At 44.8% G+C, this 13592-nt stretch overlaps 1 protein-coding gene across 3 annotated transcripts in view; it reads left to right on the forward strand.

Moving 5' to 3' along the window:
• The window catches only part of MCM3AP (minichromosome maintenance complex component 3 associated protein), an 81937-nt gene that overhangs the window by 51699 nt on the left and 16646 nt on the right, over positions 1-13592 (forward strand). For all 3 annotated transcript variants that reach the window (XM_050916467.1, XM_050916465.1, XM_050916466.1), the window contains exons 18-20: positions 10127-10324; positions 10688-10756; positions 12512-12646. In XM_050916467.1, coding sequence (XP_050772424.1) covers positions 10127-10324; positions 10688-10756; positions 12512-12646 — 402 coding nt within the window. The remainder of the gene's footprint in view (positions 1-10126; positions 10325-10687; positions 10757-12511; positions 12647-13592) is intronic.

Consider the following 13592-nt stretch of genomic DNA (forward strand, 5'->3'; position numbering starts at 1 on the left):
ATCTTCTCCTTATTGCTGGACACTCACAGAAATTACCAAGTCTGCTGCCCCCAAAGCGAGTACACCCACCAGCCTGTCAGTCTAGCTGAGGACCCACTCTGTAATACACTGCACTGAGATGGCTTATAAAACCACGCATACGTTTATTAATAAAGAACTTGGATTTTAGTGATACTAAGCAAGAGAAAAAGATGTGGTTAAAACAAAACAACAATGGGAAGTGTCTAATATCTAAAACTTGACTTTAGCAAGCTCCAATCTTTACGTAAGCAGCTTTCTCAATCACATCAAGCTCTCAGCAACTCCAGCCCCTCAAGCAGGAGCATTAGCTGTTCACAGAATTGGGGCACTGATCCCTTTGGTCCATCAGTTTGGGTAACAAATGAGGAGTCCCCTTTCTTCCCTGGAAACCTTTGAAATATATTCTTTGAAAAGTAAACCGAGACAGAGTTCCTCTGCCTTGCTGTATGTTCTTTGGGGAGCAGGCACCAAGCCCTTTCTTCATCCTCTCCTCAACTTGCTTTCTCTTACCTTTAGAATCAAATATCCTTTTGTTGTCCTTTGCTTGTAATCAGGCCATGCTGTTTTCTCATCCAGGTGTTAGCATGATGCATGCAGACAAGTAAAGCCACACCCCTTTGTCTACGGCAGGCTTGTTTATCAGCTGCCTCCACACCTTGTTTTATGAACATATTCCCAGCACACACACACAACTCTGTCTACACAACCCATACATACAACACACACTGATATTCATGACCAGCATGTTACCGGTTTACATATGATACCTTACAAGATGCTGTGTACTTGAATATTCTGACAACAGCGTGAATATGCTGTTTGCTGGTAGTCATAAAGGGAGTCTTAGGGTCACAAGGGGGTGGCAGGGCCATCTTTGTGGAACTTTGGAATTCCCTCACCCTAGTTTGAAATAGCCCTGGAGTATTGACGCTTCAAGGCACACTGCAAGGCCCATCTGTTTTCCTGCATGTGAGGGAGACTGCAATGTCTCATAGACTTCAAGGCCAGAAGGGACCATCACAATCATCTAGTCTGACTTGCACGTTGCAGGCCACAGAACCTTGCTCGCCTGCTACTGTAATAGACACTTAACCTCTGGTTTAGTTACTGAAGTCTTCAAATCCATGATGGGTTACAGAGAATCCAGCATTGACACACTAGTCCAGGGGTCGGCAACCTTTCAGAAGTGGGGTGCCGAGTCTTCATTCATTCACTCTGGTTTAAGGTTTCATGTGCCAGGAATACATTTTAACCTTTTTAGAAGGTCTCTTTCTGTAAGTCTGTAATATATAACTAGTGTTGTATGTAAAGTAAAGAAGTTTTCAAAATGTTTAAGAAGCTTCATTTAAAATTAAATAAAAATGCAGAGCCCCTCGGACCGGTGGCCAAGACCTGGGCAGTGTGAGAGCCACTGAAAATCAGCTTGCGTGCTGCCTTTGGCACACGTGCCATAGGTTGCCTACCCCTGCACTAGTCTAAACCTGCAAGTGACCAGTGCCTCCTGCTTCAGAAGAAGGGGAAAACCCCTCTCTGCCAATTTGACTTGGGAGAAAATTCCTTCCTGACCCCAAATATGGGATCAGTTAGACCCTGAGCATGTGGGCAAGATCCACCAGCCAGACACCTGAGAGAGAATTCTCTGTAGTAACTCAGAGCCCTCCCCATCTAGTGTCCCGTCACCAGCCACTGGATCTGAAATACGTTCTCAGTGGATTGTGTGAAGGAAGATGACTGGGAAGATTACTAGGGAAGGGTCAGTGCTCCTTATTATGGACGGAGGCTGTAAATAAAAAAATTTCTATATTCTCAGCTCAAATGTTTTGAAACTGATTTAATGTAAGAGACGAGATGAAAGCCTATGCTGTCACGCAGGTGTAATTTCTAAAGTGTAAAAATGCCACTAGTAGCTGAAAATTTAAGAATTGGGCAGGAACAGACCCCAGATTCCAGTGATGATTGAGCCTGGTGCTATTCTGAACAAAAAGAGCTCTCAACTATGCTTGTAGCTATTTCCATCACTGTGCATAGATGTTCTAGTTTACAGAATAGCAATCCTGAAATCTTAACATATAGAAAGTCTAACGTCTGATAAAGCATCTTTTAGGTAACATGTCCTATAGATGTTTAGAATTCCTTTCAAAAAATATTTAAGGTGTATTATTTTCAGCAAGAGGGGGAAGCTGTTTTATAATCCAGAGGAAAGTAATTAAATGGATTATACACCAAATGCTGTACAAGCACAGAGTAAACACTGAAAGTAAGAAGAGTATTTATCTAAAGATGCAATCTGAATAGAATTCTCACTTCTGGGATTCAGCTCCTTAACGTGCAACTGCCATAACACCCTAGCTCTTGTGACTTTTAACTGTTGGTGTTAGTGGTAGCAAGGCAGAGCAAAAACCAGGCCCCCTAATTGTCAGTGTGTGCCACCCTTTCCAGGTTTTTGGTAGTGAGTGACTCGCTGTTGGCATAACCAATGCATGTTGTGGGACAACATTAGTTTTTCAAGTACACATCCTTATAGGTGCCCCACCATAGGATGTGCATACACCTGTGCACTCTTGAGTGGAGACTGGAATGTAGTATTTGCAGGTCCGTGCCTGTGTAGAATGGCACCCCCGTGCTCTGAATGAGGGCATATTGGGATACACAATCTTGCCATCACTCAGTTCTTTCTCTACCACTTGCAGCTTGAGATGGAGACTACTGACTGTTGTATTTTGCTTCCCGCCTTAATTTGTGCATTATTGTTTGACTACTTTGGTTTGATCATTCTTTCTTTGAATTATTCTATTTCCATATACCTTCACTTTACTTCACTTTATTTTGTGTTGGTTGGGAAAGCTCCATCCCTTCCTTTTCGTTTTCTTTGATTTTGTGTTGGAATATAGTAGTTATGCCCAAGACCCCAGGGTTTAAGGCCTGTGAGACTTACCAGAGGTCTTTTCTCCACAGTAATGGACATTCCAGCTGCCTGTGGTGTTTGGGGGAGTCCCACAACCCTGCCACATGCCAGGTCTGGCTTGGTTTGAAGATCAAAGAAGCCAGACTCAAGCTCATGCTATTGGAGCATGTGTCAGCTCCGGAAGGGTCTGCTTCCCTCCCTGTTCATTGGCCTCTGTGTCGCAGACAGCCTCGGTCACTGTTGCTGCTTTGTCTGCAGCCCCAAACAATAGGACCTCAAAAAAAAAAAAAAAAAAAAAAAAAAAGGGAAGCATTCCTTTCCCAGGAGGAAAACAAAGAAGAGAGGCAGACTACTGGAAAAGACCTGCTTTCAGGAGACCTCTCATTCCGCTAAGGCTCTGACGGAATCCAGTACTGAGGTAGAAGCCCTGCTTGAATGTGCTTATCACAGGAGCAATTACTGCCGTGGCACCGTCTGCTCCCTTGCAAAATAGCGAGACCTGCAGGGCTACCATTCACACCCCTTTGAAAGGAGTCAAGACACTACAGCTATCCCAGTAGTGCAACAGCGCCCATCTCATCACCCAGTACCAACTCTAGTTTTGGATGAAGAATTTCAGAGCCCTCCACTTTTTTTCCAGGTTCCTTTCTTCAGAAGATCTTATTATCTCTCATGAGCCTGAATCGCCAATTATAGAAGGATCCACCAACTCCACCTCCATGGTACTGCCACAAAAATGGCATGTCGGGATTGGCTTACACCTCCAACCTTTGGTACTGATTAGAATATTGGAGCCTCTCCTTCCCACTTAGTTCAGGGGACGACTCCTTGGCCTCAAAGATCTCAGGACAGGAATCCATTTGGGTACCATATTACCCTACCTCCTTGAGCCCCTTGCATGAAGATGGGCCTGGGGAACCTACCAGAACATCATAGGCCCAGAGGTTATAACTATCATTAACATCCCTTCCCTTATCGCTCTCCCCAGTCGGACTACTGGTACCTAAGGGGCCACTGCAGTGAGCAACTTAATATAATGTCTGGGAAAAAGCACTGGTACCCATCAGTACCATACCAACTACCAGCTTCTACAGAACATTCTCTAGTACAGTGCACGTTGGTACCATGCTGCTCTCCAATATCAAAAGACGTATAAGAGAAGAGGAGCCTCAGACAGAGGAGATCCCTCTGGAAATTCATCTTCATATCTAGATGAGGTGCTGATGCCACCACCTCCCTCCTATGTGGGTGATTTCAAGACATTGCAGGAACTCATGAAAAGGCTAGAGAACGCCATTCAATATTCTGCTAGAGCAGGTGCAAGAGTCCAAACATTCCCTGGTGGACATCCTGAACATTAATCCTCAGGGAAAGGTTGTCTTACCTATCAATGAGGCACTCTTATCTCATGCATATATAACCTGTGATAAATACCTACCATAATTCCACCTACCTGTAAGCAGACAGATGAGAAATACTACATCCCACCCAAAGGAACAGAGTGCTACTTCTCCTACCCGAACCCCAACTCCTTTGTGGTGGAGGCTACCATTGAGAGGGACTGTCAAATTCAGTGTAGGCCCTCTCCATCAGGTAAAGAATCAAAAAGTCTGGACTTCCTGGGAAGAAAGAGCTCTTCATCAGCCACTCTTCAATTTCACATTGCCAACTATCAGGCCTTAATGGTGAAATATGACTTCAATATGTACTCTCTGGTCTTGTGCCAAATGCTCATTAAAATGTGTATCTTGAAAGATTATTTTCAGTCCATTATCACTGAAGGACAGTTGGTCATCAGAACTTCTCTGCAGGCTGCATTAGATGCTTCTGGTACAGCTATCAGGTCCATGGCCACAGTGGTGCTCATGGGAAAAGCATCCTGGCTCCAATTCTAAGGACTTTCAAGAGAAGTTGAAAACACAGTGGAAGACCTTCTGTTTCAAGGGCTCTTTGGTCAGTATACATACTCCTCTCTCCATACTTTCAGGGACCCCAAAGTGATGATGTGATCACAGGGGATTTGTGTGTGCAATAAGAGTTTTATAGTTCCCAAACTGCTCAAAGATTGAGACTGTTCTACTATAATCAGCACACCTCCCACCCCTACTTCTACCCAAACAGTCTAAGAGACTTTTGACACCTTGGTTGAGGCATCAAGTATTCTACTCCAATAGATCACCAATCACGTGAGTACCTCACCACACCTTTGGAAAACAACTGTCTTCGTGTCTGAGAGTACCTTACTTCAGATAAGTGGATACAGAAAGTTGTCAAAGTGGGCCATTCTATCCACTTCCATGCTGTTCCTCCTCACCTCCCTCTCTTCAGGGCCCCCTCTCACAAGGAACTCTTAAAAGAAGAGGCCCAATCTCTTCTTTTGGGAGCTATAGAACTGGTCCCACCAAAGTTCTTTGAAAGAGGGTTTTATTTGAATTACTTACTGGTGGTTCTGCGAGTGATGGTCCCTACTGTATTCCACTGAGGAGAATGTGCCCTTGCTGCACCTCATGGTTTCGTCTGAGACGATAAAGGGCAGGGCAGACCAACTGCACCCTCAATTCCTTCTCACCACCGCATGGTCCAAGTTGGACCTGCTACTATCCTCTTCTCTCTCTGATGCCCCTAAAAAAAAATGCCATTTTTAGAATTTTAAATAGTTTTTGTTGTTTTTACTGTAGTTTTTACTGGGGAATCCAGAATGCACATCAACATTATGGACCTTCAGACAGTCCAAAGAGCATGTTGTGCATTTCTTCCATCCATTTGCTTCCATCATGTCCAATAACAGCACCACCATTTATTACATCAACAAACAAGGGGGCACAAGGTTGCCTTTGCTCTATGTGTAAGCGGTTTGTCTATGGGATTGGTGCCAAGTGCCTGTTGTTGGCAGCCAATCGTCTGGTGGCTCAGAACATAATTGGAGACTCTTTCAGCAGGAAATTCATGGCCATCCAAAAATGGGAGCTCCATGACACCTTAGAGACATTTTCACCTGATGGGGGACTCCGACCAGGGACCTTTTTGCATCCTGCTCCAACAGCAAGTGCATCACTTACTGCTTCAGAAGTGGTCTCTATGCCCATTCCCAAAGTGATGCGCTCATTCACCACTGGTCGGACCAGATCAATTATGCCTTTCCCCCATTACTGCTGCAGCCACGAGTCCTCCACAAGATCAGTTGGGAGAGAGCACTGGTTATTCCGATTGCCCCATTCTGGCCATGCCAGTTCTGGTTTCTCCACCTTCCCCACATGTCAGCACATCCCCTGTTTCCCCTACCATCTTTCCTGGAATTGCTCATGCAACACACAGGCAGGATCAGGCATCCCAATCTGCAGATACTTCACCTCGAAGGTTCTTTTTGGATGGGATCTTTGCTAGAATGGGATTGTTCACTGGCAGTATAAGACATCCTCTCAAGCATCAGGAAAGAATCCATAAAGCGTTCCTATTGGGCCAAGTGGAAGCACTTTACTTCTTGGGCCCCACAAAGTAGTCCTTCCCCAAGAATGTGGATAGTCTCCTTCTTTTATACTACCTTGTGTCCCTGAAATGTCAAGTTTCGCTCTCAATTCTGTCAAGGTCCACAGAGCAGCTATCACTGCCTTCCACCCCCATTTGGAAATGCACTCTGTATTTATACATCTGTTGACTACAAGGTTTTGGAAGGGTCTCCTCAGAAGCTTTCCACCATTCAGCCTGTTGCTCCTCAATGGGACCTCAGCCTTGTCCTCTTGACATCAATGAAATCACCTTTCAAACCTCTGGCCTCATGCTTCCTGTCTCCCCTTTCCATGAAGGTCACCTTCCTGATAGCTGTTACTTCTGCAAGACTGGGCAAACTGGGGAACATGATGGTGGACACCCTCCCTGCTTAACCACGTTGGATAAGGACAAAGTTCCCCTGTGCCTGCACACCGAGTTTGTGCTAAAGGTTGTATCCTGCTTTCATCTCAACCAACCCATACACTTACCTGCTTTCTTTCTGAAGCCTCATGTTGGCAGAGGAGTAGCACCTTCACTCCCTCTCGGGTTCTGCAGGGCCTTGGCCTTCTACCTGTAAAGGACAAGACAATTCAGGAAGTCCCCCTAAACCGTTTATCACTATAGCTGAAAGGATTAAAGGGCAGATGATCATATAGAGTATATCAGGGTGCATTATGCTTTTTTTGGTTATCAGGACTGTCTCCATCCCTTGCAGTGAGAGCCCATTCCACAAGCGCATTCACATCGACTATGGCCATCCTGCACGATGTACTGCCTCGAGATATATGTAGGGCAGCCACGTGGAGTTTGGTGCATTATGCCTTCACTGTACACTATGCCTTGGTGCAAGACTCTGTGACACACCTCACTGGACGTGGCTGTCCTTCGTTCAACCCTTCAGTTCTCTTCCTCGCACACTTCTCCGAATTAGGCACTGTCACTAGAAGAAGAAGAGGTTATTTACTTGTAACTGAAGGTTCTTCGAGATGTGTGTTCCCTATCTGGATTCCACTTTCCATTCTCCTTCCCCTCTGCTGCGGATCTGTTTGATTTGTGGTGGTGAAAGAGCTGAGGGCATGGCCACTCCACCCTGCCCTTTTTATCACCCCAGACACAACCATGAGGCAGAGCAAGGGCACATGCGTGGACCAAGAGACAACTTTCAAATTCTTCAGCTCTGTCCTCAGTGGAATTCAGATGGGGACCACACATCTCAAAGAACTTCCAGTTACAGGTAAGTAACCTTCTCTTCTCAAGAAAGGCAGAGGGTGGAAACCAATCCTTAACCTCAGGAACTTGAATAACTATGTTCTAGCACAACGCTTTAGAATGGTGATACTAGCCAACTCAATTCCATCCTGAGATTCAGGGGACTGGTTTGCTGTCCTCAACCTTCATGACACCTGCTTCCATGTAGGAATCCACCCTCACACAAGCATTTTCTAAGATTCATGGTAGGGGAAGATCACTATCAGTATCGAGTTCACCCCTTCGGACTCTCCACATCTTTGAGGGTGTTCACAAAGATTCTCTGAGTGGTAGTCTTACAATCTGACTTGTCTATGTTAGTGGGGAATAGCAGTGTTCCCATATCTGGATGACTGGCTTCTCAGGGTCCAGACACCTCAAGAGGTACAGGAGGCAACATCCAGGGCATTAACCTTATTCCAATCTCTGGGCCTCTGCATTAACCGCAGAAAATCCATACTCTCTTCTGTTCAGAAAATAGACTTTATAGGCACTACCTTAGACTCCACAACAGCAAGAGCTTAGCTACCCAAAGAGAGATTCTTCACCCTATCCAACCTAATTTCAAGATTACATTGCAGCCTGCTAACAATACAAGTCTTGGGCCACATGTCAGCCTCTACATATGTGACTCCCAACATGAAGATGTACCAGATGCCTCCAGATATGCATAAGAACAGCATACACCCCAAACAAGCAGTCTCTCCAAGCACGTCACAGTGCCTCGGAAGGTGTTGAACTCTCTGACATGATGGAAAGATCCACAGAAGATCTTGCATCCAGCACCTTTGAAAACCCTCACAATGGCTGCATCTCTGTTGGGATGGGAGCTCATCTATAGGGAGACACAGCACAAGGCGAATGGTTGGCGCAGGAATCGGTGCACCTTATCAATATCTTGGAGCTAAGAGCAATATGATATGCTTGCCAACACTTCCTTCATGTCATACGAAGTCACTCAGAGTAATACTAGACAACAAGGCAACAATGTACTATGTAAAGCGACAAGGTGGAGCAAGATCCAAATCCTTTTGCTCAGGATCACTAAGGTTGTGGAAATGGGGTATTGTCCATCAGATAGAAATATCAGCAGTCTGTCTATGGCCTCCAGAATACAATTGCGGGCTCCCTGAGCAAATACTTCTGGCAGGATCACGAATGGGAGCTCAAGGACTGTCTTTTGCAGCATCTGGCAGACCTGGTATATACTGTACCCAGGGTAAACTCTTTGCAAATTGTCACCTGTTCAGCTCCAAGGGAGGTCACGGTAATGGATCTCTAGGAGATGTTCTTGGATTACCATGGCCCTTCTTTCACCATTAATTCTCAAGACTCTTCTCAAGATGCATTGAGAAGGTACGAGAGCTATCATCATAGCAGCTGCTTGGCTGAGACAGGCAGAGACGTCTCTAGGGTACTGCAAATTGAGGCGATGGCCCCAGACCCCACGCTTTGGGGGGGCCTGCACTTTGTGAGGAAGTGGGCGAGAGGGAGGGCAAGGAGGAGCCCCCCTACCAACTTCCTCCTCCCCCCAGCACCTCCTGCCTGCTTGTGGGCCCCGCTGATCAGCACCTCCCACTCCTTCCCAGTGCCTACCACCAATCAGCTGTTTCAGCGTCTGGAGGTGCTGGAGGGGAGAGGGGAGGGAGGAGGGGAGTGGAAGAGGCAGGGTGGGGTCTCCAGAGAAGAATCAGGCCTTCATTCTTTAGATGTAATGAGGGCCCTTGCCTTCTATCTGAATAAAGTTAAACCATGCTGCACCTCTCCTAAACTATTTGTGTTGAATTTTGGATTGGATGAAAGGCCAAGCAGTTTCCACACATGGACTGTCTAAGTGGGTTTTGGGTTGGATCAGGGCTTATTATAGAATGCAAGGTTACATGCTCCCCTCAGGAAGCGACAGCACGTTCTACTAGAGTTCAGTTCATGTCCTTAGCTTGACTGGAAGATCTGTAGGTCTGCTTCTTGGTCTTCTAGCCATATCGTAGCCAAACACTGTGCATCTTACCTGCTCCCACTTCGGCGGTGTAGTCCTTCAAACTATCCTGAGCTTACCTCCTCAGCACCCATCTCATTGAATTCCTGCTTGGGAATCTTCTACAGTGGAGAAGGAACTGAGTGGTGGTGAGCTCACACCTCTCTAAATGCCTTCGCTCGCCGCATAAGGTGCTTTTCTGCATGGGCCTGCAAATGCTACCTTGCCATCTCCAGCCAAAGGCGCACAGGCATATGCACATCCTACAGTGGAGTGCCCATAGGGAGAAAACATCTTGAAGAACTCAGATTACTGTAAGGTAAGTGAGCTCTCCTTTTCTGCTTTGAACTGCTAATAAACCTAAGGTGCCAAAGCAGCTCCAGCAAGTTAAGAGTGAAGAATAACTGAAGAGAAAATCTGTGAAAACAATGTGAGATTTGGCAAGCACCATTAATTAGATTAGCGTATCCATATTTTCTCTTTTAAAGATGGAGAGAAGTGGTAGCAGCGCGGAAGAAGCTGAAGCGTCAAATGAGGGCATTCCCAGCAGCTCCCTGTTGTGTGGATCCAAAAAACAAACTGAAGGCATTGTCCCCCAGTGCAGAGTGTCCTATTGCTGAGGAGAACCTAACTAAGAGAATTGTAAACCTAGGACACGCCGGAAATCTGGGAATCTCCTGCACCAGGTAAGCAGCTAACCTGAAATCTAGTCAGTTTCAAAAGGTATATTAAAATAATTTCACATGATCACAGGTTCCTGACAATATATATTTTGTTTTACAAGCACATTTGCTTATATCACTTGTCCTGTGAAGGACTCTCACAAAAAAGACACTGGCTGTACACATTGCAGTCAGACACATATGAAAAACATACTGAAAACCCAGAGAGAATTTTTCTCTGATCTTCTTCCATTGTAGTAGGTCTCCTAAGTGTTCTGGCTTGCTTGGTGCACAGATGAGCACTCAGAGCTCTTGCAGACCTACACGTGTTATAGAGAGGAATCAGCACCTTTGATACCTCCTTACTAGACTTCCTCTTTGTTCCAGGTTAAGATGGCTGAGAAACAGGACGAAGCACCAAATGAAAGTTCAGTACTTTTACCAGCAGTTGCTATAGTAAGTTGGAGTTTCATTAAAGCTACATTAGCACAAAGATGCTGTGTGCCCTGAAAATGTTGGTGCAGAGTGGTGAATTGGTCTCTAACAGACTTTTCAGACTAGCTCCTATGAATATATGTAACGGAGGGTGGGTGAAGGGTGGCTCCTCCAAAAGAGAAGAACCCTGATCTTGTGCCTGTACCTGTAGAGTGCAGTGTCTGACTAATACTGGGAGAGTGTGTGGAGTGGCAGATGGGGCAGAGTCTAGTGTGGCTCATATGCAGAGAGCAATAAGTGAGATGTGGTCTCTGGGCCTGTCACATAAGTGCAGAAGACCATCAGATCTTTGTTTTCAGTGGGCTGGGATTGTAGTTTAAATGCTGGTAAGTACTGTAGACTTCTCTGGGAGAGAATAGTGATCTGAAGGTCAGACAGGTAATGATGGTTGTGGAGGAGGTGGGCAGAATTTCCTTAGTTTTAGGAGGCCATTTCTTTATGACTTTGATGTCTGGAAACCTGCTGTAGCTGGAGATACCACTGCTCAGAGCAGAGATAAACCAAGGAGCGAGAGCACTTACAAGTCTAAAACCAGGATCCCTGCCAGTCCGTGTGGATATTTTAAGAAGTCATTAACATGCAGCTGCAGACATCTGTAACTTAGCATATACATGGTGGAATTCATGAACTTTGTGATGTTCCCCTCTGGTTGACAAAAGAGAATTCAGTAACTCCCAAATTAACTCAACAAAGTGAACAAAAATGATCAAAGGCTTTCATCCTTGTTGAGGGGAACAGAATAAATCAAGTTGGAGTTTGGAAGCAGACTGCTTCTTGAGACATGGCAAAAAAGCTAGGAAACTTTTCCAGATTAGTAAATGACGTTTTAAACAACCCCAAGATATTTGTCCAGTTAGCCCCAAAACTTACCCAAAAAATTCTCTTTTGCAACCATATTGCTCGTGAAATTTCAGACAATTTGAAGTGGTGAAATGATTGAGGGGGTGAAAAATAATAAGTATAGAACTTTGATAGGCTGCTGGGAAGTTGGATCAGTGAGTTTAAAGGCAGCTTTACTGGTTCCTGGGAATATGCCATAAACTAATAGCCAGTTTTCTCAATGTTGTTTGAAAGGATGCCAGAAGAACCTACTCATTCATTGTATTCTCTAAACCCACAGGCACTTGCCTCTGTGGGCTTCATATGAACTTCAATCCCTGGCTTGTTACAACATCAAAGTTGTCAGGCACAGTGGGGGAGAGAGTGGGGATGTGTATGTGATCCCACAAAGCAAGACAAATCTTGTGGGTCAGATTCTCAGCTGGTGTAAATCAGTGTAGCCCTTGAAGTCAGCTGAGCTGTGGTGATGTACATCGTCTGAATATCTAGTCCTGTAGGTCTTAGACTTCCTTGCTTTGAATGTCCTTGTAACTCTTTTATGGAAAGCAAAATGTTTTAAGAAAACATTTACATTAGCTCTTAATTTCATTAGACTGTAACTGCATTCATTGATTCAATGTTCACAGCTTCAAAACGTTGCTTCCCTTGGCACGCAGCTGCCCAAACAGCCACACTGACCTTTCAAGAACAGCCTATAGTCCATCTAGCCCAATACCCTGTTTCCTAACAGTGGCCAATGCCAGGTGCTTCCAAGGGAATGAACAGAACAGGGCAAAAATCACTTTTTTAAAAAATCTAGTTTAGGGCAAAAAGGAAGAGTCATTAAAAAAATCAAGATATTTAGTTATTTTTCATATACTTTTCACTCTTTTTAAGTGATGCAGCATGGACACCCCTGGATCTGCCTTCACTGATCCTTGAACATATTCCAGTTCAGCGAGAACAGATCTTTTGGAAGGTGCTCTTGGTGTTGCCAAGTTACGAAGGATGTCCAGCAGAGGATCCCAGCGAGTAAGCAGAGGAGCCAGCCGGCTTTTCCTTGCATGTCATGGAGACAGAATGGAGGAGGGGATGGGTTTGTACTGTCACTGAAATGTAGCTCCCTATGTCCTGGGTGGAAAGAAAGGCAATGAATGACGGGACAAAGGGGTGAAATATTGTTCAGTAGAATGTCCCCTATTTATTTAACTAAATCTTCAATGTGTTCTAGCTCTGTTGCAGAGAGGTGAAATTCCTTACCCTTTGCTGGAGATGGAGCCACATTCCCTTTCTTACCCCTCACATCCTGTCATAGATAAATACCCTCATACCCTAAGACTGCTGTTACATACCCCATACATTAAAAGAACATTAACATTGCAAATCAAGCACTTGAAATCCAGGAAATGCGAGAATTGAGAATTTTAATCCTGCTCCAGGTGTGTATGGATTTTGATGCAGTCTTGTCCAGCTTCACACAGGAAGTCTGGCAGAGACCGGGAGTAGAACCCCTCTCTCTTGGGTCCAGTCCAGTGCCTTCAACCCAACAGAATCTCCTCACAACTCTCTGCCCCATTCACTGTCCACCGTGTGCACTGAATGAGGCAGGGGTCTGTGGAACAAACATGGAATCATAGTGCATATGCACAAGGGAGATGAATTAAAGTGGTATGGGAAACCTTTATTTTGACATTTACTAACTTGGAGTGTTTGACTTTACAACATTAATGTTCTTTCATTGTAGTTTTCTGTGATATTTTCTGTTGATTCATTGATTCGAAGGCCAGAAGGAGCCATTGTGATAATCCAGGGGTTGGCAACCTTTCAGAAGTGGTGTGGCAAGTCTACATTTATTCACTCTAATTTAAGGTTTCGCATGTCAGTAGTACATTTTAACATTTAGGAAGATCTCTTTCTATAAGTCTATAATATATAACTAAACCATTGTTGTATGTAAAGTAAATAAGGTTTTTAAAAT

This window comes from Gopherus flavomarginatus, chromosome 10 (genome assembly GCF_025201925.1).
Source record: "Gopherus flavomarginatus isolate rGopFla2 chromosome 10, rGopFla2.mat.asm, whole genome shotgun sequence".
Taxonomy (NCBI): domain Eukaryota; kingdom Metazoa; phylum Chordata; order Testudines; family Testudinidae; genus Gopherus; species Gopherus flavomarginatus.